The 25,179-nt window shown below is 46.1% G+C and overlaps 2 protein-coding genes across 7 annotated transcripts in view; both read left to right on the top strand.

Annotated features, from left to right (window-relative positions):
* The window catches only part of zgc:110158 (uncharacterized protein LOC553590 homolog), a 30,189-nt gene extending 15,671 nt beyond the window's left edge, over positions 1–14,518 (top strand). Inside the window, exons 5-18 of one of the 6 annotated variants that reach the window (XM_052086764.1) lie at positions 3,629–3,718; positions 5,741–5,824; positions 6,579–6,638; positions 6,717–6,783; positions 7,851–7,915; positions 8,599–8,660; positions 8,736–8,781; positions 8,943–8,978; positions 9,346–9,400; positions 9,597–9,667; positions 9,832–9,910; positions 9,991–10,019; positions 10,336–10,437; positions 12,938–14,518. In XM_052086764.1, the coding sequence (XP_051942724.1) occupies positions 3,629–3,718; positions 5,741–5,824; positions 6,579–6,638; positions 6,717–6,783; positions 7,851–7,915; positions 8,599–8,660; positions 8,736–8,781; positions 8,943–8,978; positions 9,346–9,400; positions 9,597–9,667; positions 9,832–9,910; positions 9,991–10,019; positions 10,336–10,437; positions 12,938–12,952 (861 nt within the window). In that variant the 3' untranslated portion in view covers positions 12,953–14,518. Of the gene's footprint in view, positions 1–3,628; positions 3,719–5,740; positions 5,825–6,578; positions 6,639–6,716; positions 6,784–7,850; positions 7,916–8,598; positions 8,661–8,735; positions 8,782–8,942; positions 8,979–9,345; positions 9,401–9,596; positions 9,668–9,831; positions 9,911–9,990; positions 10,020–10,335; positions 10,438–11,403 lie in introns of all 6 variants that reach the window. The other 5 variants (XM_052086763.1, XM_052086762.1, XM_052086766.1 and 2 more) reach the window with 5 other exon arrangements.
* Positions 14,519–15,653: 1,135 nt separating this feature from the next.
* LOC127615172 (RNA polymerase II elongation factor ELL-like) lies at positions 15,654–24,552 on the top strand. Its single transcript, XM_052086757.1, has 12 exons — positions 15,654–15,989; positions 17,607–17,651; positions 17,757–17,878; positions 18,586–18,749; positions 18,900–19,198; positions 20,457–20,581; positions 20,841–21,180; positions 21,904–21,991; positions 22,340–22,406; positions 23,409–23,580; positions 23,674–23,718; positions 23,836–24,552. Exons 1-12 carry the CDS (start codon positions 15,870–15,872, stop codon positions 23,959–23,961), a joined length of 1,713 nt encoding a protein of 570 aa, XP_051942717.1. The 5' UTR covers positions 15,654–15,869; the 3' UTR covers positions 23,962–24,552.
* The last annotated feature ends 627 nt before the right edge of the window (positions 24,553–25,179 follow it).

Here is a 25,179-nt window from a genome sequence, read left to right as displayed (position 1 = left end):
AGTTGTACTGACGAGTAGCCTCGAAATACGGAAGCAGGCCATTAAAATACCCTTTACAATTGCGTAAATATTCCCAGGCGTTTTTTTTTTCCCGTGTGTCCCTCGAGGGTGAATTTATCATGTACTTCAGTGAAATATTTGCTGTATCATCAAAATCAAGCGTCCCCCCCCCCAAAGAAAAAAAAATCATTCGAAGTGTATATGCTTATTCTGATCTCCCGCAACATTTCACATGAACTTGACAATTAGCATCAGTTTCTCCATCTTCTCCCGGTGTTCTCTTTTTGCTCGACGTGTCGCAACGCTTTAGCTGCTCCTCATCTGCTTTTAGCGATAACGATTCTCGTCGGGGGGGGGGGGGGTCTACTTTGTTTTTTTTTACGCCGCACAGGCAAGGATGTGCAAACCACGAAAGGAGGGAGCAAGTTAGCTTAGCGCCTAGCTCACCCAACTCCCCCCCCCCCCCCCCCCCCCGGTCATTCGGAAGCTACTGGGGAAAAACGAGAACTCCAGCAGTGTCAAGAATCACATTTGTTTTTTTAAATCCACCTTGAAACAAGAATTAGTATACATTGGTATTGATCTGTATCAGGAACGTGCAACGATGATTGATGGTGGACAAATGTAGCCCCCCTCCTCTTCGTCTTCAGTCTCTTTGCATGTTTATCTTAACTCTCTCCCCCCCCCCCTCTCTCTCTCTGTCTTTCTTCAGCATCTTCTTGTTCTTTCTCCTTCGTGGAGCGGGGGATGCCAGGGGGACAGAGTGCAGATAGGACCTGTCTCCATGGCAACAGCTTCTGCAAGCTTCTGACGCCCCTTACTTAGCGTTGGGGCTGGGGTGGGCTGCGGGGTGGGGGGGGGGCGTATGCGTGAGGAACGTGAGGAATAGTAGCTTTTTCGGGGGCACGCACGCATGGAAGAATATGTCTTGGACTGGGGAGGGTAAAAGAATGGGAGGGATGAGGATGGAAGGGAAAGAGGCAGTGGACCCTGTGCTTCCCCAGGGACTCGGAATTAGCATAAAGCTGGGGGGGGGGGAGGTGTGTTTTGGTGTGTGTGTGGTTTTCTTCTTTCCTTCATGCGTAACTTCTTTATCAACGTTTATTAGTGTGCCGGCAAAGAATTGGAAATGCCTCCATGGGGGTGAAACTGGGGAAGGTGCGCGCATGTGTGTTGGCTAGTATGAACCTACAGACCTGACGCCCCCCCCCCCCCAACCCCCCCCACACTAAACCTCCCTCTTGCCTGTCTGCCTCACTACTGAAAGGCAGCACTTTATAAGCTTGTGATGCAACTGTGTGTGTGTGCGTGTTTGTTCCGGCATGCTTATGTAAGCGCTTCCGACACGAGTGTACGTGTGTGTGTGCGGACGAGAATACGGTTATATCATATTTAACTCCCGGGCTGAATCATTTGGCTCGCCACGCCGCCCCGACATTTCCACTTTCGTTCTGCATTGTTCCCCCCCCCCAGACAACAAAAAGATGGAAACAAGTATATGTTGCGCTATCGTGATTAGCCAAAAAAAAAAGTGGTCATTGTGACACGTGTTGTGCTTTTAAATGTGAGTAAATCAAAATCAACTTTAATTTTAAGATAGTTTTATGCATCCACTTACTTTTCCAAACACCTTGTGAACATATTTGAACACAGCAAAACAATGCAAGCATAGAATGAACCAAAAGTATTTTGCGTGATATATATGTATCGGGGGCGGCCCCGGTAGTCCAGTGGTTAGCACGTGGGCTTCACAGTGCAGGGGTACCGGGTTCGATTCCAGCTCCGGCCTCCCTGTGTGGAGTTTGCATGTTCTCCCCGGGCCTGCGTGGGTTTTCTCCGGGTGCTCCGGTTTCCTCCCACATTCCAAAAATATGCATGGCAGGCTGATTGAACACTCTAAATTGTCCCGAGGTGTGAGTGTGAGTGCGAATGGTTGTTCGTCTCTGTGTGCCCTGCGATTGGCTGGCAACCGATTCAGGGTGTCCCCCGCCTACTGCCCGAAGACAGCTGGGATAGGCTCCAGCACCCCCCGCGACCCTAGTGAGGATCAAGCGGTACGGAAGATGAATGAATGAATGAATATATGTATCGCAGGCGTGTAGGGGATAGTGTGTGAGTGTTTGTGCGTGAGCTGTGGCTAACAGCAGCTGCTGCGTGAGTGTGCTTTAATGTACTCCCAGTGTTCAAGAAACCAAAAGTGCATCTACAATTGCGGCTCTCCTTTATATATGCTGTAAAAAGCCTCGGAAAAAAAAAAACTATCGCTCGATACCGCTGATTTCAATGATTTAAATTATTAAACCATCACCACTCTTCTCCCCGTGATTGACGAGTCAACTGGGAAAGGCTTTAAGCTCGCCGCTGACCCTGAACGGGAAAAGCGCTGTCGAAAATGAATATCTCTTCTCGGAACCGCTTATTGCATGCATGTTCGATTGTGTTTGCATTGCCACGGTGCCAGCTGCACCCGAGATCATGTTACTGTGTAACTAATGTAATGCGTGTAATTGTTTGATTTGTTGAAATCCCAGTTGGCACATTTGCTTAGCCCGCCTGCTGCAACCGTCCACAATAAACCCAACGCCTAATGAATAGACTCCAATTGAATTAGTTTGGACTCGGGGCGCCGCACACAAGGGCGGAATTGTGTGATGAAGGTTTACGTTAAACGTGGGCGGGAAAAATATATATTATAAATCATGCCTTGTGTATCTTCCGCTACCTGAATGCTAACAAAAATGGAAAGCGTCATTGGGGTTTGGCTAACAATCTGGCTGTGTAGTTACTCTATATATACAGTATATATGTGTGTGCGTGCGTAAAATATCCCCCCCCCCCAAACCCCAATCTGTAATTTGCTAGCTTTGAGACTGTTTTCCGCCCAGCATTTACTCCCGGAATCAGTTTACAGAAGTAATACCAATAATTATTATGTTTCTTAACAAATAATGCGACTGAGCTCAGTAATGTTAAAAAAAAAGTACCTGTGGTAACTTGATTCGAAATAAATGACCATAATGTTTTGTGTTTTTTGTTATTGTAAAGTGTCCTTGGGTGTCTTGAAAGGCGCTAATAAATAAAATGTATTATTATTATTATATATGCAAAATGCGTACCTCAGGTCAAAGGTCATGTATCAACGATTGACTCCGTGATCGCCCTCCGCCGAGTTCTTTTCTTGCTTTATGCAAAACGTCAAATTAAAAAAAAATAAAATCACTCTCATTTTGCCACAAAAATGCTTCCCCACTCCCACCTTTTCAAATCATGCTGAGCTATAAAGTTGAAATAAGCCAAAGTTAAAAGTGACTGCAAACACCAGAGTAGTGAAACAGAGGGACTTTTGAGATTTTTTTTTTTTTCGGTTTCTCCTTGAACACTTTGCCCTAATTTGTCAGCATTAAAAAAAAAAGATGGCGCCCTTATATTCTGCTCTTCAGGTAATGCTTTATAGGCAGTAATAGGCCACACTTGAATTGGCCATTAAACTTAATATGGTGAATGGAAGCTGGGCCACGGTGGGAGATACTGCCCCCTTCAGCAAATTAGCAACCATTGCACCCTTTTCCATTCCTGCTGCAAACGTCACGTTGACTAACTTGGCTTTTGTTTTTGTTTGTTTTTTCAGAGCGCAGCAGCAGCGCCCAGCCCGGTGATGGGCAACATGCCCCCCAACGACGCCATGCCAGGCGGTCCCATGCCTCCGGGCTTTTTCCAGGTACCAGCCACAACCAATCTATCAATCAATTCGACATCGCTTGTGAGCCCCGCTCGTTCCTCGAATGCGACGACATTAAAGAGACTTAACTGAAAAAGCGATTTCGAGCGACATTCAAAAAGAGAGAGTTGAGTTGTAGTGTTACAGGCGATAAGTTGTCCATTTTATGAGAATAAAGTTATCGAACATATACAATTTAGTTCACTCACTTGTTTTGAAATGACTTCTTAAAACAAAACAAAAAAAATCTTGTAACATTAAAGACTTTCATATTCCTTGTAAGAATATAACTACCCCTCGTTTTAATAACGTATCTTGAATGTTTAACCTTTTCTGAATAATCTGGGGGGGTTAAGTGTTTATGTATTTTTTTTATCGCATATTTTCACTATTTGCTGGTCAGCCTGGTCCCGATCCCTGGCGAATAGAGATACTGTGATTCTTGTTTTCTGTAGCCGATCAATTAAAATAGGATTTTTGGAAAATTTAATTTCACATTATCTTTCAAAAGGAAAAAAAATCTCTTTCTATTATTTCTGTGGAAGTTGATGAAATTTAAAACAAACAAACAAACAAAAAAACGGTGTTAAAATCTTGTTTGAAGTTCCAAATTATAAAGCAAATCTCAGAAGCCGCGGGCGGGGTGGGGGAGCAAAATTTGTTTGAAAAATGTCATTTTTTGGAGGAAAAAAAAAATCCCTAACACAGTTTTGACCTCATTCTCAACATCCTGCCGTTGCATTCATTCTTTCATTCACATGCGCGTGTCACTTTCCCACTCCCTCATCCTCCATCTCTGCCTGTGTGTGATCTCGCATCACCACATCATAGCTACACCGCCGTGCGTCTACCAGAAGACAGTGTGTGTGTGTGTGCGTGTGTGTGTGTGTGTGCGCGTGATGGACAGCTTTGGCATTTGGCCGAAGCGTGATAAGGCAGCGGGCAGGCACGGAGAGATGAGAAATGTGAAAGATCACCTCCACCTGGACTCACGGTCACCCACCTGCCACCATTGTTTTGGTGCTCTAAGCAAGGCGGGGAGGATAATGAGTGCAGAAGGAAAAGGGATGGAGTGAGCGGGGGGGGGAGTGAGCCATGGGAGAGCTATTGATAACATTGGTGGGGGTATAGTGAGGGTCTGTGTGTGTGTGTGTGGTGCTGAGGGGACTTATTTTGGGGCAGCGTCGCTTGTTTTCCGCAAACGCGTTTCCTGTTCGCAGTCGTGAGGCGACTTCGTACCAATGTCCCAACCTCCACCCCCCCGCCCCCCCTCCCGAAATGACGCGACATGTCAATCAAATGGTCCGGGTCTCACGCGACGCCATGTTGCATTTGAGGAAACACGAAAGAAAAACTTTAGCGTCCCCTAGACGCGTGTGTTTCCCCCCCCCCCCCCCCCCCCCCCCCCCACCAGTCTAAAACATAATACTGGATGAACATTGGGGGTCATGGAATACGAATTTAGCAGACGACGACACCTGTTTTCATCCATCTCAGCAGTCTTGCGTTTTATCCAACAGCCCCCCCGGCCAACGACTGAAAAGGACATTTAAGTGCCTTCGGGCTCGCATCACCGTGATGTCCGTGATGCGAGGGCGGTACAATGCCAAAAGGGGTGGATTAATCGGTGTATTCCATGAAGACAATATTAAACTGAATACAATGTTTACAATCGTGGCGCTGCATAGAGCATTTTTTATTGTAAAGAAAAATTTGGACTTGTTACCCTGTAAATAATAAAAAACTTCTGACTACATATTACACAATTGGTCATTTGCAATTGCAAATTGATGTTAAAGTTCTGATGAGACCCTATACAGGCTGCGATGGTGTCGTGAGTACGGGTTATCGCCCCACGGAGCACCCCCCCCCCACCCCCAAATGTATCCCAAAATGCGTCTCGAAAAGTAGGAGTAAATTTCGTAAAAGGTCCGTCATCCTTCTCCGACGATTCCGGAGGGGGGGGGGGGGGGCTTGCTCCAGGTGTAACGCCCACCCTTCCGCCCCTCTTCTTTCCTAAAGGGACCACCCGGCTCTCAGCAGTCCCCCCACGCACAGCCCCCCACACACAACCCAAGCAACCCCATGATGGGACCCCACGGCCAGGTAAGAGGCAAATACTCACTCTCCAGCAATTCTTCCTCCCTTTCAATTCCCTCGAAAAGCCCACCCAAATGCAAGCGCCCCCCCCCCTCCTCCCCCCATCAGTTCTCCTTTCACTTTCTTCCTCTTTGACCCTCCGGGCCCATTGGTTCTGGTTCTGGTTCTAGAACCATATAAGCCAACACCTCCGGCCACCATTGGGGGACCATCCAGAAGGCGGGAGGCCGTGGCCCCCGTCAGTACCCAGCATCGGGTGTCTCTGTGTGGGATAAATTATTCGCTCCCCTCCCTGGAGCTGCTCGTGAGGGGTTGTGCACTTACCGCATGTACACACACACACACACACACACACACACACACACAGCCTCCCGTTTGCTTGCTTTTTCTCGCAGCGTATGAATAAAACAAGGAACCAAGCATGTTCTCGCATCCTCACTTCGAACCGTTTTCGAAATGGAAAAATCTGAATTGGGGTTAGCCAGCGAGGTTGCTCATTTCTACCCCCCGAGTCTGGATCGTCGTTCTCGCGGTTTCTGCTTTCCCCGAGTCTCGGAGCATGTTTCCTCTAAAGGTTGCCGTTATTGTTGTTGGCCCCCGACGCGTTTGCGTATAACCAAGCTGCGACCGCAGACCGAGTCGGCTTAGGCCGACCGCAGTGACAGCGGGGGGTGTGGCTTTTACACGTCATTCGCCTCATCTGTGCGTCCTCGGCGCTAACGTTTATCCCAAATCTCACGCGCTTCTGGTCTTTTTACAGCCTTTCATGTCACCGCGCTACCCAGGTGGACCGCGCCCCCCACTCCGAATGCCAAATCAGGTACGAAGCACGCCCCTCTACTTGGAGCTGATCATGTGTATCAGTCATTCATTTATTTATTTTTTGGTCCGTGTTCAGCCTCCAGGTGGAATTCCGGGATCGCAGCCTCTCCTGCCAAACAGTTTGGACCCGACACGACCGCAAGGTACCGCATTTTTTATGTTAAAAAAAAAAAAAGCAATGAATTGAATTCCATTCAAAATATATTATTTTTGGAAGCCCACTATTTTGCCGTACATACCTGCATGCAAATCCCAAGTTATAAATAGAAGTGCAAAACATTCATTCATTCATTCATCTTCCGAGCCGCTTGATCCTCACTAGGGTCGCGGGGGGTGCTGGAGCCTATCCCAGCTGTCTCCGGGCAGTAGGCGGGGGACACCCAGAATCGGTTGCCAGCCAATCGCAGGGCACACAGAAACGAACAACCACTCACACCCACACTCACACCTAGGGACAATTTTTAGCGTGTTCAATCAGCCTGCCATGCATATTTTTGGAATGTGGGAGGAAACCGGAGCACCCGGAGAAAACCCACGCAGGCCCGGGGAGAACATGCAAACTCCACACACGGAGGCCGGAGCTGGAATCGAACCCAGTACCTCTGCACTGTGAATCCGACGTGCTAACCACTGGACTACCGGGCCGCACAAGTGCAAAACATTTTGAACAAATTTTATTGTCCAAAGTAATCATCTGAGAAAAACTATAAAACAATACATAGTGTAACATTCGGCATGGCTCGCATTCATCCACAATTGTGGCACTGGGCGGAAATTGAATCGAGCGCTATATGCATAACAAGCATCACTGCGCAAATTTATTTGCAGTAATAATAATAATTTTATTTTTTAATTTGCATTGAAAGGACGCCATGTGAGACAGCACCACAGATTTCTTTATGGAGTCATAAGACTAACCTTAAACTAAAAAAAAAATCACTCCAGCCGTGCATTATTTTCCATACTGACGCCTTTCTTTTTTTTTTAATGGTGGGCGGGGAGAGGGCGGGCATTTTACACACATGTGGCCTCAATGTGAGCTGGTGAGTCTGGCCCAGGACGGCCTTTGGAGATTCTGTCTGGAGATTACAGCCACGGGGTTTGAACTAATGGGATTAGGGCGCAGCCGAGTCTGTCGTGTGTCTCAGATTGACTTTAGGAGACGAGCCATTTCTGGAATTAATGCGAGCTTTTTGGGTTCTCGTTTCAGGGCATCCCAACATGGGCGGTCCGATGCGGATGAACCCTCCTCGAGGAATGGCCATGGGCCCACAGGTACCACTGCCACACCCACACGCTTAAGGCCGTGCCTTGATATACATGTGACCGAATTTAAAAATTCATGTCTACTAAAAACAACCAAACAACGCCCACCATCTTGATGCCAACATACGCTTGAAAATGCCATGAACGTGCCAACAGTTCGCATCGATAGTTGCGTTTTTTAAAGCATTCTGATGACCAAATAGTTGAACACAAACAGTGGAGCAGCACATGTTGACAGATACTATAACAATTCAGGTCGGTAGAGCTGCTGTGCAATATGATGACGTATGACTAAAAATGACGCTCTTCTCAAGCGGTGCACATGCATGGTGAAAATATTTATGTGCATGCCATATGACCGCAGCGGCTCCTCTCTCTGTCCTGTGGTTGCACTGCGGTTGAAAGGGAAAAAAAAATAGTCTGTGCTGTTTGTTACACATAGAGCATATTTGACAATAAAGTTGACTTGACTTGATATTTGATTGCTTCAGTGTGCATTTGCATTGCAAATACATGGCTGTGTTATACTGCCTCCTGGTGGCCAAGGGCGGCACGCCAGAAGCTGAGGCATTGTTGCATTTTTATCATGATGCAGTTTCATTCTTTACATTTCTCAAGGCACCACTGTACTTTCTATGATCAAATATCATGTTAAATTTGACTTTTTCTCTTTTTTTTTTTTCATCTCGCAGAATTACGGTGGTATGAGACCCCCGCCCAACTCCATGGGCGGACCCATGCCAGGAATGAATATGTACGGTCAGGTCCTCGCTGTACTCGTTATGACTCTAGTGATCATGTAAGTTGATGTTCCACTATGTCACTGCAGGGGTCCAGGAGGAAGAGGGCCGTGGCCCGGGCCGAACACGAACTCGGTGAGTAATTCACTTTTACGTGTGACAACACGGCAAACGTTAGCTTTGCCGCGCAGCAGCTGTTCGCAAGATGCGGCGCGGCCGATTTTGGTGTTTGGCCGTATTACTCGGCTTGAATGTCTGCCCGAGCTGAGGTCTGATGCTCTGGTTTCCCTTTGCAGATAGCCTACTCCTCCTCATCTCCGGGCAACTACGTGGTGAGTTGACAAAAACAAAAAAAAATTTTGGGGTGGGAATCTATGAATAAATCAGCATCTCTGCATCAATGAATTTTTTTTTTATGATTTTGTCATAGTACTGCATTCGATAAATATTGATGGCGAACTGCTTCAAATGATAATGCAGTGTAGAAATTTGGAATGGATTGGAGGAAATAAAGGCTCCGACTCTTGAGTATCTTAACGGGTAACAAATTCACTTGATGCCATTTGCTGTGGGATTTATACCTTTCGAATTAAAGCAAAACCTGCAAGCCTAAAAGCTTCACTTTGGAGGTTGCGCAATACCTCCGTCCCGTGATGGCTTTGAATTTTGAACTGATCACTCCTTCCTCTTTTCTCTCAGGGCCCCCCAGGTGGCGGTGGTCCACCCGGAACGCCCATCATGCCCAGCCCAGGTGGTGCGTCAAGTACCTAAGACCCCCCCCCCCCCCCCGACCCCCCCACACAGCCCCACCCCCACCATCCCCTGCATCTTGCCTGCTCACCATGCGTGTCTCATCACACTTGCCTCTTGCTGTTCGTCATTATTTTTTGGTTGAAAGCGCGTCTCGGTGCCATCTGTTCACCGAGCTCGTTTTTGTTTGCTTTGCTCAGATTCGACCAACTCGAGTGAAAACATTTACACCATGATGAATCCGATTGGAGCGGGAGGCAACAGACCCAATGTAAGTTCAAATTTTGCATACGTACATGGGGGCAGGGGGCGGAGCATGCGTTCTTCTACGTTCTGTTGTCTCGCCATTTTGTTTTGAAGTTGCTGCGTTGCGAAATGTTGCTCATTTTGAGGGGTTTCCAAAGCTAATTTCCGTTTTTCTGTCATTTGCGGCAGTTCCCGATGGGACCCGGGCCTGACGGGCCGATGGGCGCTATGGGAGCCATGGAGCCGCACCACATGAACGGATCTCTCGGTGCGTTTTCTATGATCGGTCTTGTTGTTGTGTACCCGTCACGTGTGCTTTCTGACTCAATTGCGGCGTGCTCCCTGCAGGGTCTGGAGATATGGACGGCTTGCCAAAGGTGAGTCACCTCAACTTGAAACCTTGACCCTTGACCCTTAACTATCTGACCTTAGCTTTACACGATTTTCCTACTTCTTTTACCTGAGTTAACTGAACCTTGCCTGAACTTGCCTTAAACCACCCTGACTGACCCAACCGGTCCTAACTAACCCACTTTTCTTACCTACGTTATTGCCCGTTTAGCTAATCTTCATTAACTTAGCTAACACCCCCCCCCCCACCCCCACACCCCCTTCCCCACCAGGCCCCCACCGCTCACAAGTCCTCCATCATAAAGTTTTTTTCCACTGTTTCCTACCCTTGTTTTTATCCAGAGTTCCCCTAATAACATGGGGGGCATGAACAACCCTCCCGGAACGCCGCGAGACGACGGCGAAATGGGCGGGAACTTTTTGAACCCATTCCAAAGCGAAAGTGTAAGTCGCAGCATCACCGCAATATCCCGAAGGCTTCACCTTGGCGCTTTCCCCGACGTACCGCTGGATCAATGCAAGCAGACAGGACGGTCATTTTGAACCCTAATTTTTGACTTTACAAATTCCATTGCAATAAAATTGTCTTATTGAAGTGAAGCTCGCTAGTCCCGCCCAATCAGTCCTTTGTGTATTTTTTTTTTTTTTTGAAGTGTGTCATCTGCTTGCATTGTGCCAGCTTGCTAATAGCCAATAAGTTCATGTTGTGCGTCTATTCCAGTGATGTGTGATGATCATCACCTCATCTCCATCATTCAATGCTAAAAACTATTCTGCAAAAGTATCAGATGTACGACCACTTTGTTTGGGGGGATGGAGAATGTTCAGACTAATTTACTAACCTTTTCGCACCGTACTTCTCTCCTTACCTCGGCTAAATAACCGCACCGTACTACTTTCTCAAAACAAACATGCCGATCTTACCTAACCCTACCTTAGCTCCAAAAGCTATGTTACATAACCGTAGCTTTTTACCTATCCTACCTTGCCTTGTTTCTCACAGCTTAGCCGACCAACCTACGTGCCTTACAATAGCTACTACTTATATTACCTTAACTTACCTTAGTTACTTACCTGCCTTCCCCGATCTACTTGCCTTACCTTAGCTTAGCTTACCGACCAACCTTGACTAACATTTTATGTCCTTCCACTACCTTACCTAACCTAACCAATCGTAGTAATCATCCTACATGCGGGTACAATACCTTACATATTTACATTGTCGAACATAAAGAGTTATAAATTGCATACTTTACCTTACCTAGTATGTATATCTTTGGAAGTTGGACTGTGTACCTGAAGCGTTTTGCTAATGTCAGTGCTGGGTGTGAGCACCCCCTAGTGTTTAAATGTTGCACATCCACTCATTTTTGCCCTCCTCCCTCCCTTTCCCCTCCTCTCTCTTTTCAGTATTCTCCCAACATGACGATGAGTGTGTGATTTTATTTTTCCTTTTTTTGGGGGGGGGGGGGTATTTCCCCCTCCCTCCTATTTTGTACCCCTACACCTCCTTTTTTGTGGTCCCCCCGCCCATCCTGCAATTCTTACCTCACTCTCGGGTCGGGCCTCCCCCTTCTCCTCCTCCTCCTCGTCCTCCTCCTGGCTTATACCACCACGTTCCTCACGGGTGAACCGCAGCCCTCATCCACATCCTCCTCCGGAGCGGCCCTGAAGCTCGCTGGGACTATGGTGAAAAAAAACGGGCCCTCTGGGTGCATGCAAAATGGCCGCCCGGGCCAGGCAGGAAGTCGCAGCAGGTCAACAGGAAGAGTCTCTTCTCGGACTTGAGACGATGAGGACAAATAGAGAAAAAGAAGCGTGACACATGCTTAAGGACACTCTGGAATCTTCATCCACAATCGGACTTATTATTATTATTATTATTATTTTATTTTTTTAAATAATTTAGTTTCTAAATGTGTTGTTCCGGACCTCTGTTTGTACATTTTTAACAGAGGTATGATGATCCATTTTTTTCCCTTTCGTGTATTGGCCTTGTATCGTTGCTATTTTCATTATTGTATTTTTGTTATTAATTATATTGCAATGGTCTTTTTTTTTTTTTTCATTCAGAGTGCACAGTACTTTGCAAAAGAAAGGCTACTCGTGTGCACACATGTCACTTCACTGCTCCCTGCTGGTAAAATGTTATCTCTGCATTATTGGCCTTTTAAAAATATATGTTTTGTTTTTGTTTTTCCGAGATTTTTTGTGATTTTTTTTTTCTGATCCCCATTTTTTTACCCAAATGATTTAGTTTTTATAGTCTTTTTTTCCAGCGTTATTTTTTTAAATACTTTTTTTTAACCTAAATTATTTTTACCTTTTTTTTTCTCTTTACCCATCTTATTCTTACCTCAACCTTCATTTTCCCTACCTGCTTTTGCTCAAATATTTCTTTCCAACGCAACTTTTTGTCAGCTTCATGCAGAGTAATGCACAGCTCTATTTATATCTTTACTTTTTTTATTCATCGATTTATGAGCCTATGAAAGCCTGTTTTCGACAGACATCCCGCAAAATAGCCATATCAAAACTGTAAATGGAAAAACTGCCATCTATTCACCTTTGCCTTCCACAAAGAACCCTGCAAAGTGGTACATACAAGCGGAGTATTTTTTTTTTTTTTGTGAGTCGAAAGCAATGATCAGTTTCTAAAACTATTTGATGCATTGACATCATCTTGTACATATTCTCTGGGTTGTGTGTGAAACCAAGAACCGGAAAAATGGATGCAGTGTTGCTGTGTAAAAGCACACACGCGGTTCCAACAGCAGTTTTTCATGAACACTTCCCAATACAAGACCGGACAACTCCTACCTGTAGTTACTGGGTTTTATGTGAAAGGCAAAGGCAGACAGATGGCAGATTTTTGATGCTGTGATTTAACAGGCTCTCTGTGTGAAAGGTTGCATCGTTTTTAACAAGTGTTATTCTCTTCTAGCTGCACCACTCGTAGCAACGGTGTAAATATGCAGATAGGCGGCATGGTGTTCTTTCTCATCTGTGTGATGTCATCAGAGCGTCACTCAGACCCACCCTACAAGGTACTGAAGCTTTTTTTTGGGGGGGGGGGTGACGGCCCCTCAGCTCGTGATGCTCCCGCCAACATTGCTGTGTAAGGGTTCTTTTTGATATTTCTTAGTTTGCTCATAATTTGTCAACAATGAGTACAAACAAGTTTTGATGCCGCCCCACCTAAGATGTCACCCGTCAATCTTTTTTTCTGATCATTCGTCAACAATGAGGACAAATGTGGTTACGTGCCACCACCCTCACATACTTTGCACTGGGTGAGGCCCAGGTAGGAGTGGCATCCACTCTAGTTTTGTTTTTTAATTAATTGTAGTTTTTTCAACAATAAGTGCAAAGTATTTTTCATTTTCCCCATGTGTCTCGGTTTAAAATGTATTTTGCCAATAGTCAGCATTGGCTACAAATGAATTTTGATGTCACCCCCTCACCTTGCCCCCCCCCCCTCCCACCAGCCTCCCATAATTCGCAACAATGATTGAGAGATTTTGACCCCACCACCCCATCCCTCCCCCAGCATTGCAGGGGTGCCAACCGCTCTCGGGTTTTTAAATCATGTTGCACTCTCCCATCTTTCATTTGTATTTGTTTTGTTTTGGGGTTGTTGTTTTTTTTTTGTAAATACTGTACAATGCATTTTTGATATCATTGACATGTTTTGATATTTCAAATCACAGAAACATACTTTGAGCGTGTGTGCGTGTTTGCGCGTGTGTGTGTGTGTGTGTGTGTGTGCGTACGCGCATTGGGGGCGAGTCATGGCGCAAGATGAGTGCATTCTCGGACTTTAAATGAAAACTCTGCAACTGTTTATTTTAAAAAAAAAAAAAAAGCAGAACGTAGGTCCTGAAATTGAAACGTCACGCACAATTGCAACTGTGAATCGGACTGGAGGAGAAGGCCATTTTGTTGATACATATCCCTTCTTCGGAACTATGAAGGATTTTTTTTTTCTTAATGGGGATTTTTATTTTCCAAATAATCTTGTGCAAAAGTGCAGTCTTTTATTATTTCTGTCCGCAAGCAATGAACATTTCTGTATTTTTATTGTGCCGTTGTAAAATATTGTAACATTTGAAAAGAACAGGGGCCGCAGGGGACGAAATTGAGGACTGTTTCTGTTTGGTTCCTCATTTTATTTTATTTTATTTTATTTTAGCAGTATTGAATATAATGAGGCATCGTGTCCACAGGGGGGGCTTTGCTTTATTTCATGTTAGGGTAGTTTTCCCATCCTAAATGTCTCGTGTAGTTTAAAGAAAAAGAAGAAAAAATAATAAATAAAAATGTTCCTTCTTAATTGTACGTTTCTTTATATTGTAAATTTTCTTTTGATGGAAAAAAAAATGTTATCGGGGGAAGGTGGACAAATTGCTTTGGTAAGTGTATTTTTGTTTGTTTTTTATTTTCATCAAGTTGTCAGTCATTTTTGCCTGTGTCCTCCCCTTGTTGTAGATGCATATTAAAAATAAATAAAATGATTTCACGCCTGGCGGCATGGTGGCTGACTGGTTAGCTGACATTAGCTACCTGACAGTGCAGAGGTCATGGATTCATATCCGACTGCGGTTTTCCTCTGTGGAGTTTGCATTTTCCCTCTGTGCCTGCGTGGCTTTTCTCTGGGCACTCCGGTTCCTTCCCACATTCAAAAACACGCATTGTTGGTTGATTGGACACTCTGATCAGGGATGCCCAACCAGTTGGTCGCAATTGACCGGTAGCCCACAGACTGGTCCCAAGTGGATCATGAGGGTTGTCGTGGGAAATGGAAAAAAAATGCATGACTGGAAGGTGTTAGCGGCCAGCAGTCTGCATTTACAGCTTGTGATCAGAGTTGTTGCTATCTCTCCCCCCTCCATTCAAAGTTTGTTTCAGCTGCAATTCACGTTTGGTGGAGGCCGGAACAGATTATTGGCACCTCTGTGACTATTTCCTTTGTGATAGAAGCCAGCACCCGCTACATGTATTTGCCTCAACACATTTGTAGACAGTCTGTGTTTTGGAATGACTCCGTTAATGACTCCAGGCACCTGGTATCTGCTCGCATGTGTTTGGACTTGTCTTTGTTTCACATCCCAGAGGCTACGAGAGTCAATGAAAGACGCTGCACGTTAGCATTGGGAATAGTGCTCTGGTTTGGACATGTTCAGAACAGTGACATTGACGATGATGAATGATGAGGATGGGCATCTGGCCAGTCGAGGACAGTCAGTTCATACCTGATTTTATATATATATATATATATATATATATATATATATATATATATATATATATATATACACATACACACACACACACACACACACACACACGAACTTGTAATAGTTGCATTAGAAAACAAATACCGGTACTTTGTCCAGTGTCCTGCTTGACCAAAAGCCCCCAGCACCCCGCGAAATGTTAAGAAAATAAATGTAATATTTCATTTTCAAGTGTTAAAGTTGCGTGAATGAACGCCCCCCCCCCCGCCCCCGCATCACATTTTGTCAAGTTTACAGCTGACAAAGCTGGAGGGTGTTTTGAAGAAATTCCCCTATGCGTAAGCAAGGAACCAAGCAGGAAGTGGAGCGACGTCACTAGTTCGTCACCGTTTATTTACGCCTGTTGGCCAATCAAGCCCGCCCAGGCGTGGTGACGTCATATGGCGTACTCCAGATCCAGAAGAGGGCGCGAGAAAAAAGGGGGCACGACAGGCAGCCTTTTTATTTTTTTATTCTTTTTTTTCCGCTTATCGCCCCTTTCCTTCTTCTCAAATCTCGGCCAATGTGCGTTTGTTTAACCCCCGAGCTCGGGAAGCAGCAGCCGGCCAGCCAAATTGGTGGGCGGCCCTGCGTGCGGTTATGCTAGAGGAGAACCGCGGCTACGGGCTGTCCGGTGGCTCGTTGGCGAACGTCTCCGTGTTTCACCTCAAACTAACTGACAGCGCGGCTACAGCCATTAGCAAGCTTCACCACGACAAGGTAAGCTAACTTAATTAGCCGCCTTTAGCCTCCATCCTGCTACCTCTAAAAAAAAGTCACTCAAGTTGAAATAGAATTCCGTGTTACATAAGAGAATGCGGAAAGAATAGAGAGACTGGCGGTTGGGGGGCAGTGGTCGAAGTAACAAGATACAAATACTGCATTATTGGCCTCAATATTTTTTTTTGGGGGGGGGCATTTATATTATAATTGGGTGCCGTTATTCCTTCTTTTTACTTCCACTCACTGCGTTTGTACGCCAGTGTACTTCAGTGGTTCTCCCAACTAGTTACAGAATACCACCAAAGTTAGAGGTGCGCATATCCACAAACGAGGATTCAATACGATTCCAGCACGATTTGATTCGATGAGATTACAATTCGATGAAAAACTGTACGTCTGTAGCTTTTGTCACGTTTGAATTGAACGAACGCAACGCTCTGCTAACGGCCAGACTGTCCCAGTTAATTAAACTCAAAAGAAAATAACAAATCATCGCCCATTCCTCTTTGCACAATCTGTTTAAATGCTCCAGCGACTCTCCTCTCCACTCTCCTCTTTTGCTTCTTCCACAATTTTTCTTTGGGGTTGAGGTCTGGGGACTGATATAGCCAGGTGAGGAGCCTGATTCTGTTTCTGCAACGAAAGTTGACTTAGTCTTCAGTCTTTTAACACATCTTAACCACGGGTGCGCCGTTAAATAAGGAGAGCACTGTATATTAAATTGTTATTAGTGTTTTTTAAAGAATATTTGGCGTTTGTAAAATAAGGAAGCTACTGTAATCATTTTTTTTTGTCAGTTCATAATGTTCTATTTTTTAACCCCTCCGTATGAGTATTATCTAAGTTAATATCAGAGAGAAACCATTTTTGTGGCGTTTCTCTCTGTCAAGGTAAAATACTGTATATCACATACAACTGCGAGAAAAAAGAACATTTGTACTTTCTACTTAAGTGAGTGGGTCATCAAACACTCACATGAAGTCCAAAAATAAAGGCCATAAAAAGAAAGGGACAACATTGGTCAATTGCAAACCAACATGGCAGCGTACAGGAAGTCAACACGCTTCCTCTGTTGAAGCACTTCTCCTCTTCTAATGCTTCCTCTGTGCCATAACATGGAAAGAACAGTTAATCTCCTGCCAGTGTTTTTCGCAGTCATGTCACCACGGTGACTGGGACGAACGAGTGGAGTGAAAACACCGTTTGGCACACTCATCAATGTTTAGTTTCCGTCCGTGGGATTTTTTTGGTAAACAAACCTTTCGGTGCCCTTTGACCAAGGCAGCCTTTGGAGAAAACCGGCGAAATGGTGTTGATTGATCATTTTTAGCCACTTTCTGTTTGAATATGTGTCGCGTCAGGTGTGACTTAGGGTTTGACATGAATCGTGGCCTAGTGGCCATCAGTGGCCTGATGTTCACTGAAAGCTGGCCCAACCAGGCTGGTACAAATTTCATAAATAAAAATGATCAAGTCAACATGTTATGCACCCCCCACTTTATTTATTGATGTATTTTTTGCGCGCGGCAGGTTAAAGCCTTCCTTAAGGAATGGCTTGAATAAGCTATCAAGACCCAAAAAAATGCCAAATCTTAAATATTCACTCTCCTTCAGGCTTCATCTGCACCTCCCACCATCTGTTTCAATGGGAACCAAGGGGTAAGTCAATCCTCTCAACGTAATCCCATTTAAAACAAAACAAAAAAAGAGATTTTAAACACTTTCTGATTCTAATTCTTTGTATGTTTGTGCCCCCCGACGTAGAAAATCACAATTCCCTGCTCCGAGAATGGCGGTGATGCCAGGGTCTTCATGTTCGGGGTCACCAACGTTGCCCGCGACAATCCACACGGCAGCTTCGACTGCATCCAGCAAGCCGGCGCCGGGTGGGATTAAACGCGGCGCGAGAACCATCCTGGCCATAGTCTCTCGTGCTTCATCTCCGATGATTAAAACGAATGGAGAATGCATTTTATGTAATGGGCTGCATTATGAACCCATTCAGAAATTACATATTGGTTACATACTGTTAGTCGGGCGGCCCGGTAGTCCAGTGGTTAGCACGTCGGCTTCACCGTGCACAGGTACCGGGTTCGATTCCAGCTCCGGCCTCCCTGTGTGGAGCTTGCATGTTCTCCCCGGGCCTGCGTGGGTTTTCTCCGGGTGCTCCGGTTTCTTCCCACGTTCCAAAAACATGCATGGCAGGCTGATTGAACACTCTAAATTGTCCCTTGGTGTGAGTGTGGGCGCGGATGGTTGTTCGTCTCTGTGTGCCCTGCGATTGGCTGGCAACCGATTCAGGGTGTCCCCCGCCTACTGCCCGGAGACAGCTGGGATAGGCTCCAGCACCCCCCGCGACCCTAGTGAGGATCAAGCGGTTAGGAGAATGAATGAATGAATGAATGAATGAATGAATGAATGAATGAATGAATTAATAAATACATTTACAGTCTGTTTATCCTGCGATACGAATTTTGGGCCAAGTCCCTCGGTTGGTCCTCGACCAGTCAATCGCGCGGCACGCACAGACAAAACGCGTATCGGGTCTGTTAGCCATAAATGCTAACAAAGCGCACGGCGGCATGCGTTGCAGGTCGGCGCAGGAGCTGTCGTGTCTGGGCGTGATCCAGAAGAAGATGACGGTGAAGGCCACGGACGACTCGTACGACAAAGCCCTGCAGAGCATGGCGCAGGCCGAGGAGGAGAACCGCAGCCGGGGGGCCATCGTCATCAAGCAGGGAGGTCGCTTCAAGCAAGGTGGGACGGCCCTGTCGTTGTAGGATGTCGCTGGGGTACATTTTTGAATGGGGAATTTTGAAAATGTAAAAAAAAAATGTACCATCGTACATGTTTTTTGTTTTGGTTTTTTGTCCACTGACAAGATGTCTGCTGCCGCTTCGCCCGCAGGAAAGAAGGTGACGGTGCGCGCCCCGGCCCCAGCCTTGGCCAGCTTGACCAAACCCCGCCAGACGGCCAAGTCGCTTCTCCCAAGCGGCCGCATCAAAGCGGCTGCCATCACGTCCAAGGGCAGGAAAGGCGCGGGCGCGTCCAACGGGAGGTGCGGCGTGCAGCAGCGGCCCATCAGGGAGAGAGTCACGCACCTGCTGGCCCTCAGGCCATACAAGAAGCCGCAGCTCCTGCTGAGACTGCAAAAGGACGGACTGACACCGCCTGATAAAAACATGCTGGACTCCGTGCTCAATGACGTCAGTACCTTCATTTTTCTATGATCCTCTTCGAGGTGGTGTGGGTGAGCTTTTGGAGATGCACCCGGGACTGGTCGGTGGCCACTTGCAAAGTCCAAATGAGTGACTACATGTTTATTGACAATTTTTAGGAGAATAATGGACCAGATTAATGCCCGATTAATTGACCTCGATTCAAGGCGAAGCAGCGAAATTCATACACAAGGTTAACGCAATGTGTGCGCTTTAATTAAAAAAGCATTTGAAAGCATTAAAAAAAAAGAAATGAAGACACTAAAAAAAAAACAAAATACAGAAATAAAAGATTGTAAAGTGCAAGAATTATTTTTAAAAAATTTTAATTAATATTTTAAATGACTTCACTCATTGGTCTTTGGAGTCCAAATGTTTACCTTAAGATAAGATAAGATATCCTTTATTCGTCCCACACTGGGGAAATTTACAGCCTCCAGCAGCAAGAATGTAGGTAGAAAGAAGAAAGAGAAAAAAAAACAACAAACATCTTTCAATTAAATGCAATATGAACACAAAATGGATAAATCGCAGTACTATTTACAATTTTCCTTCACATCATTTAATTATTATTATTATTATGATTGTTATTTTTTATTCATCAGCCTGACAGCAGTCGGTAGGAACGAGCGTCGGTATCTCTCCTTCTTGCAGCGCGGGTGTAACGCGGGTGTCTCTGGCTGAAGGAGCTACCAAGTGCTGTCAGGGCGGGCCGGAGGGGGGTGGGAGGGACTGGCCATCATAGCTTTTAGCTTAGTTAGCATCCTTCTGTTGCCCACCTCCTCCAGAGTGTCAAGTGAACGGTTGTCACTTGGAGACGTGTTCGATATCGCCCGGCGTAATCTGTACAGCCGTGATAGTCAACATTGGGACTCTGAAGAATTTGACCCAAAAGTAGTATCTTGAAGGCTGAACAAAAGAGGTCAAGGAACTGATCTCTGAGGGATCCCACATCATGATTCAATGAGATTCAAACACCCAACTTATTTCCTGAACCATTTTAGGACCGTTCCATTTCGTCCTACCCACGTTTCCAACCTGTTCAACACCGTGTGATGATCTGATCAATCCTGATTGCAGACGCAGAGGGTCCCTATCGATAAAAATACAAACGGATGAGGTCAAAAATATCATAAAAGATGGAAAATAGTCAATTTCATGAATCTCAACAGACCGCCCCAAATTTCCAGCTCTGTTGTAAACCGCTTGTGTTTTTTTTTTTTTGGGGTGCTTTGTGTGCATACAGGTGTGCCAACTTAATAGCCGAGACAAGACCTTGGTGCTGAAGGACGGGCTGTACAAGGAGCTGCAGAAAGACTGGCCCGGTTACACGTCAGGAGACCAGCAGCTGCTCAAACGGATCCTCGTCAGGTAGTCTACAAAAGTCGGCTGCCTGCGTCTTTGTTTTTCAAATGGAGCCCAGTGTGTAGATGGTCAGACTCTCGGTTCTGAGGTTCCGGATTTGAATTTCGGGCTTGACTGGGTGGCGGTTGGGTCCCCACGCTCGCGTGGTTTCCTCCCAAATTTAAAAGTATGCCCGACCTGGCAAATCGGAATCCTTTCATTTCGATGAGCAAAAGCGCGACGGGGAAACGGACGTATCGCTAACGGCTTCACTGTTCCTGTGCAGGAGACTGTTCCAGCCTCAACAGAACCTCCTCACCGTCCCCGAGACCCAGGTGAGCCCGCTGCGGGACACACCCAACTCGTCGCCGGCGCACCGTGCCAAACCCGCACCCGTCGAGGAGTACACTGACCCACTGGCCAGCAAGAAAACCCGCATATCACACTTGACCCGCAAAGCCGCCGCCGCCGCCGCCGTCCATTCCGAGCACTCGCTGGAACCCCGCAAGCTTTTGGAGTCCTTGACGGCGGCCTGCGGACAGGAAGCGGCTCGAGTGACGGCTGGCCCGCTGCCTGACGTGGACAGAAACGCCGTTAAAAGGAAGAAAAGCAAACGCAGAGAGCAGGTGAGCATGAGCGCGCGTCGCAATCATTGACGGCGTTTCTGAACCGGTGGGTCGCGGATCTGTTTTTTTTTTGGGGGGGGGGGGTAAATCGCGGACGGCTAGTAAAATGCAAAAAGAATTGCACCTATATTAGTACTCTTATTTTTCCAGAGGCGTACAAACTTCAAACATTCATTCATTCATTCATCTTCCGAACCGCTTGATCCCCACTAGGGTCGCGGGGGTGCTGGAGCCTATCCCAGCCGTCTTCGGGCAGTAGGCGGGGGACACCCTGAATCGGTTGACAGCCAATCTCAGGGCACACAGAGACGAACAACCATCCACGCTCACACTCACACCTAGGGACAATTTAGAGTGTTCAATCAGCCTGCCACGCATGTTTTTGGAATGTGGGAGGAAACCGGAGCACCCGGAGAAAACCCACGCAGGCCCGGGGAGAACATGCAAACTCCACACAGGGAGGCCGGAGCTGGAATCGAACCCGGTACCTCTGCACTGTGAAGCCGACGTGCTAAACACTGGGCTACCGGGCCGCCCGAATTTCAAACATGCTTCGCTAATATTGTATGTTCTGCCACTATGTAAACAAACACAGTGCAGCTCAGCCTTTGGATCAAGGACGTCATAGCCGTTTTTGTTTTGTTTTTGTTTTTTGTTTTTTGGTACATTTTGTGACACAACTTGCGTTTTCCCCTTCTTGTTCTAATGTTGTCCCTTCAGAAGGAGGAGGAGGAGAACGGAGGAAGCAAAGAAAGGAAAACGGAGACCAGTTCAACCAATCTGATGACTCAAGTTGCGGTGGACTGTGCAGGTTGGTGAGCCTGCAGTTTTCACAGTACACAAAAATTCCGAGTCGGGTTGCTCGATTCATTGCTTTTCGTTTCCTTAATTTTTTTATCGTTTTTGCGGCTTCCATACCTTGCCTCGACTGACTGCTTACACGAACACCGTAATTGTCAGTTTGCAAAGGCACGGTCTGTGTTGACAATTGAGCAATTTTCCAGACCCCTCCTCGAACGACTTTTTTTTTTTTAACTACAGAGAAAAGTTTTTAAAAAATAATTTTTGGTGGGTCTGTGGAGGTTTTAAGACAACATCGCCCAGCGCTAATTTCTCGTATTTCATGTAGTTTCATAAGCCCATGGTACTTTGTTGACAGAAGCCGCCTACGTGACATTTGACCCGGATGGCCTTCAAGCAGCCGAGCAGAACACGGACTATTTAGCGTGAGTAGACGATCGCCTCCAACGAGACGCTGCAACTTTTACTCGCTTGCTCAAGTTCACAATGTTCCCTGATCTAGTTTGGACTTGATATCCTTTCGGCTTGTTTGCGGAATCCATCCACCCAAAAACAAAATTGTTTGCCCAAAGCCCCAGTTGTAAATTGTCATTTAAGTACTGCACCTCGATCCAAACACACACACACAAATTAATAAATAAATCAAAGGAATGCTCAAGGATTTTTTTTTTCTGCCTCGGGTACTCGTTTATTTGGTATTCAGCATCGGGAAGACAAGACAAGTCACGGCAGCTGCGGCAACCATTGTTTATGCCAGGGGTGTCCAAACTTTCTGCCAAGGGGGCCAGATTTTATGTGGTACAATGTCGGGGGGCCGACCTTGGCTGGCTGACATTCTTTACATTGAACAACAATATTGTTCAACAAATTTTAGTAAGCCAGTCTGTTTCACATTTCCATTTTTATTTTAATTTCAACAATCTTAAGAATTTCTTTTGGTTCATTTGAAACAGGTATATCATATGCAACTGCTTATTAACGTGACTTTTTCTTAAACAGAAGTCTCCTGAGTGCAAATCAATCAATATAAACACGGAGTGATGTCTTGTTAACTCGTGAGTGATGCCCTCTAGTGTCTAAATGCTATTACTCATTTAGCCACTAGAGGGAAGCAGTACTCTATGAAACATCACTCACCAGTCTACGAGACCTCAGTCAATGCAACACGTCTTCCATTGCGCCCAACCTGCGGGCCAGACGGCACTGATTTTATGACAGCGACCGAGGGCCGGATGAAATTCGACCGTGGGCCGGATTTGGCCCCCGGGCCGGACTTTGGACATGCCTGGTTTATGCGATGCGTCTTGGTAACCATGCTTCCAGCGTGGCGGGAGTGACAACTTCCAAAATGAAAATTCTTCCCAAATACGGGCGACGCACGATTATCGGCGCCTTGGTTTTCTGATTGTCGCGCTGGCCGTGTGCAGGACATACACGGAGATCAGCAGCCCCGCTCAGCGGCAGCGCTACAAGGAGGAGTTCAACAAACAGTACAGCGAGTACCGAGACCTGCACGCCCACATCGACGGAGTCACCCGCCAGTTCATGGAGCTGGAAACGCAGCTCAAGCAGCTCCACCAGGACTCGCACAAGTACAAGGTGAGACGGGGGGGAGGGGGGGGGGCCGCTTCCCCTGATCTCCTTGCGTGACGTCGTGTGAGACCTCACCGTGACTTTCATCTTTTCTGACAGACGATTCACAATCAGATTGTCCAGAATTATCGGCAAATAAAAAAGGTTGGCCCCTTCTAAAAATCCAATTGCTCCGCATGATTTTCCTACCCCAACCCCCGTGTTGTGCATTTCTGCGTGACATCCCGGTCTTTCCTCCGTCCGCCTCTCTCTTTCCACCAGTCCAACCCCAGCTACAGCCAGGACCGCCTGCGCTGTCAGTACCTCCACAACAAGCTGGCTCACATCAAGAAGCTCATATCCCAGTTCGACCAGCAGCAACTGGAGCGACGTTCTGCCCCCAAGTGAGGAGGAAAAACCTTTCCAGTGAACGTCACGTTTAACAAGGAACCGGAAGCACGAGTCTCGTTGCGTAAATGGTCTCTCGCCGACCGAGACGGGAAGCGCACTGACCGGATGGGGTGTGACGGTCGCTACTGCCAAGGACCTACAGAGCAGCAATCACAAGCAGTGAAGCATACGGAGTGACGGCGCTATGACAGAGGGGGGGAAAAGAAAGTATTTTTTATTGTTGATGTACACACTGAGACTGTTGTCCTTCTGATTTTTATCTTATTTTTGGGGGAGGGCTTGTGAAAGAAAAGCCTGCCAGTGTCCCTCTTATTTGTTTGTACATTTGGTGTTGTTATTCTAAGTTTTTGTATATGTACCGGTATATATGTATTCAGGGATTGTTATTCAATGACTTGCCGGAAGCAAGAAGGATAATATGGCTGAACAAAAAAAAAACTTTGTTGCATCCTACCTGTCTTACAGAACGCATGCCAATGAGTCTGTCTTTGCGTATGTCCTTTTTGTTCACCTCTATTGCCTCGGTTATAATGAAACGGTGAAAAGAAAGCATAAAATCAGATGTGAATAAATTACCGTTTGAATGTACTTTGAAAGTCGCGTTTGTTCATGTTGCATGATTTGTTTTTTTAGTAGGAGTAGCTGGCGTACGTGGCCGTGTAACCACATCTCATGATATCCTTCCTTGTACAGTGATTCACTTGACCATAAGTAGAGGCAAAGGGTAAGAACATCAAAAGAACAAGGATGCCACTTCTGAAATGTTTCCCCCTTTAATACACACACACACACGTTTTGTATTCAAAGCACATGTTTTGGCATTTATATATTAAAAAACAAAAAAACGACTGAAGATACACACCATACAAGTCAAGTTGGTTAACCAGTTTGCTATGGCATGCTGGCGCATCTAGACCTATCATTAGTGGGAAAGTCTCGAATTACATTTCCAAGCTACATGTTGCAGTTATTGACACGGAGTGTTTACGCTAGTGCACTTTAGTATCTATAGTTATGATTACTATAAATTGTATCAGTAGTGGATATATCCCGTTTTAAGATGGCGGGCAATTATTTAGTTTCTTCTCCCCTATTCCCATTGGCCGTAAGTTACCACGTGCCCACGCCTCTCCAAGATCAACTCGAACGGTGATTGGTCCGTCGTCTTACTAACGGAACATTCGCTCGATTAATTTTTTTCCACTACGGTACTAT

Source organism: Hippocampus zosterae, chromosome 14 (genome assembly GCF_025434085.1).
Source record: "Hippocampus zosterae strain Florida chromosome 14, ASM2543408v3, whole genome shotgun sequence".
NCBI lineage: Eukaryota > Metazoa > Chordata > Actinopteri > Syngnathiformes > Syngnathidae > Hippocampus > Hippocampus zosterae.
This window is presented reverse-complemented; position numbering and strand designations above follow the sequence as displayed.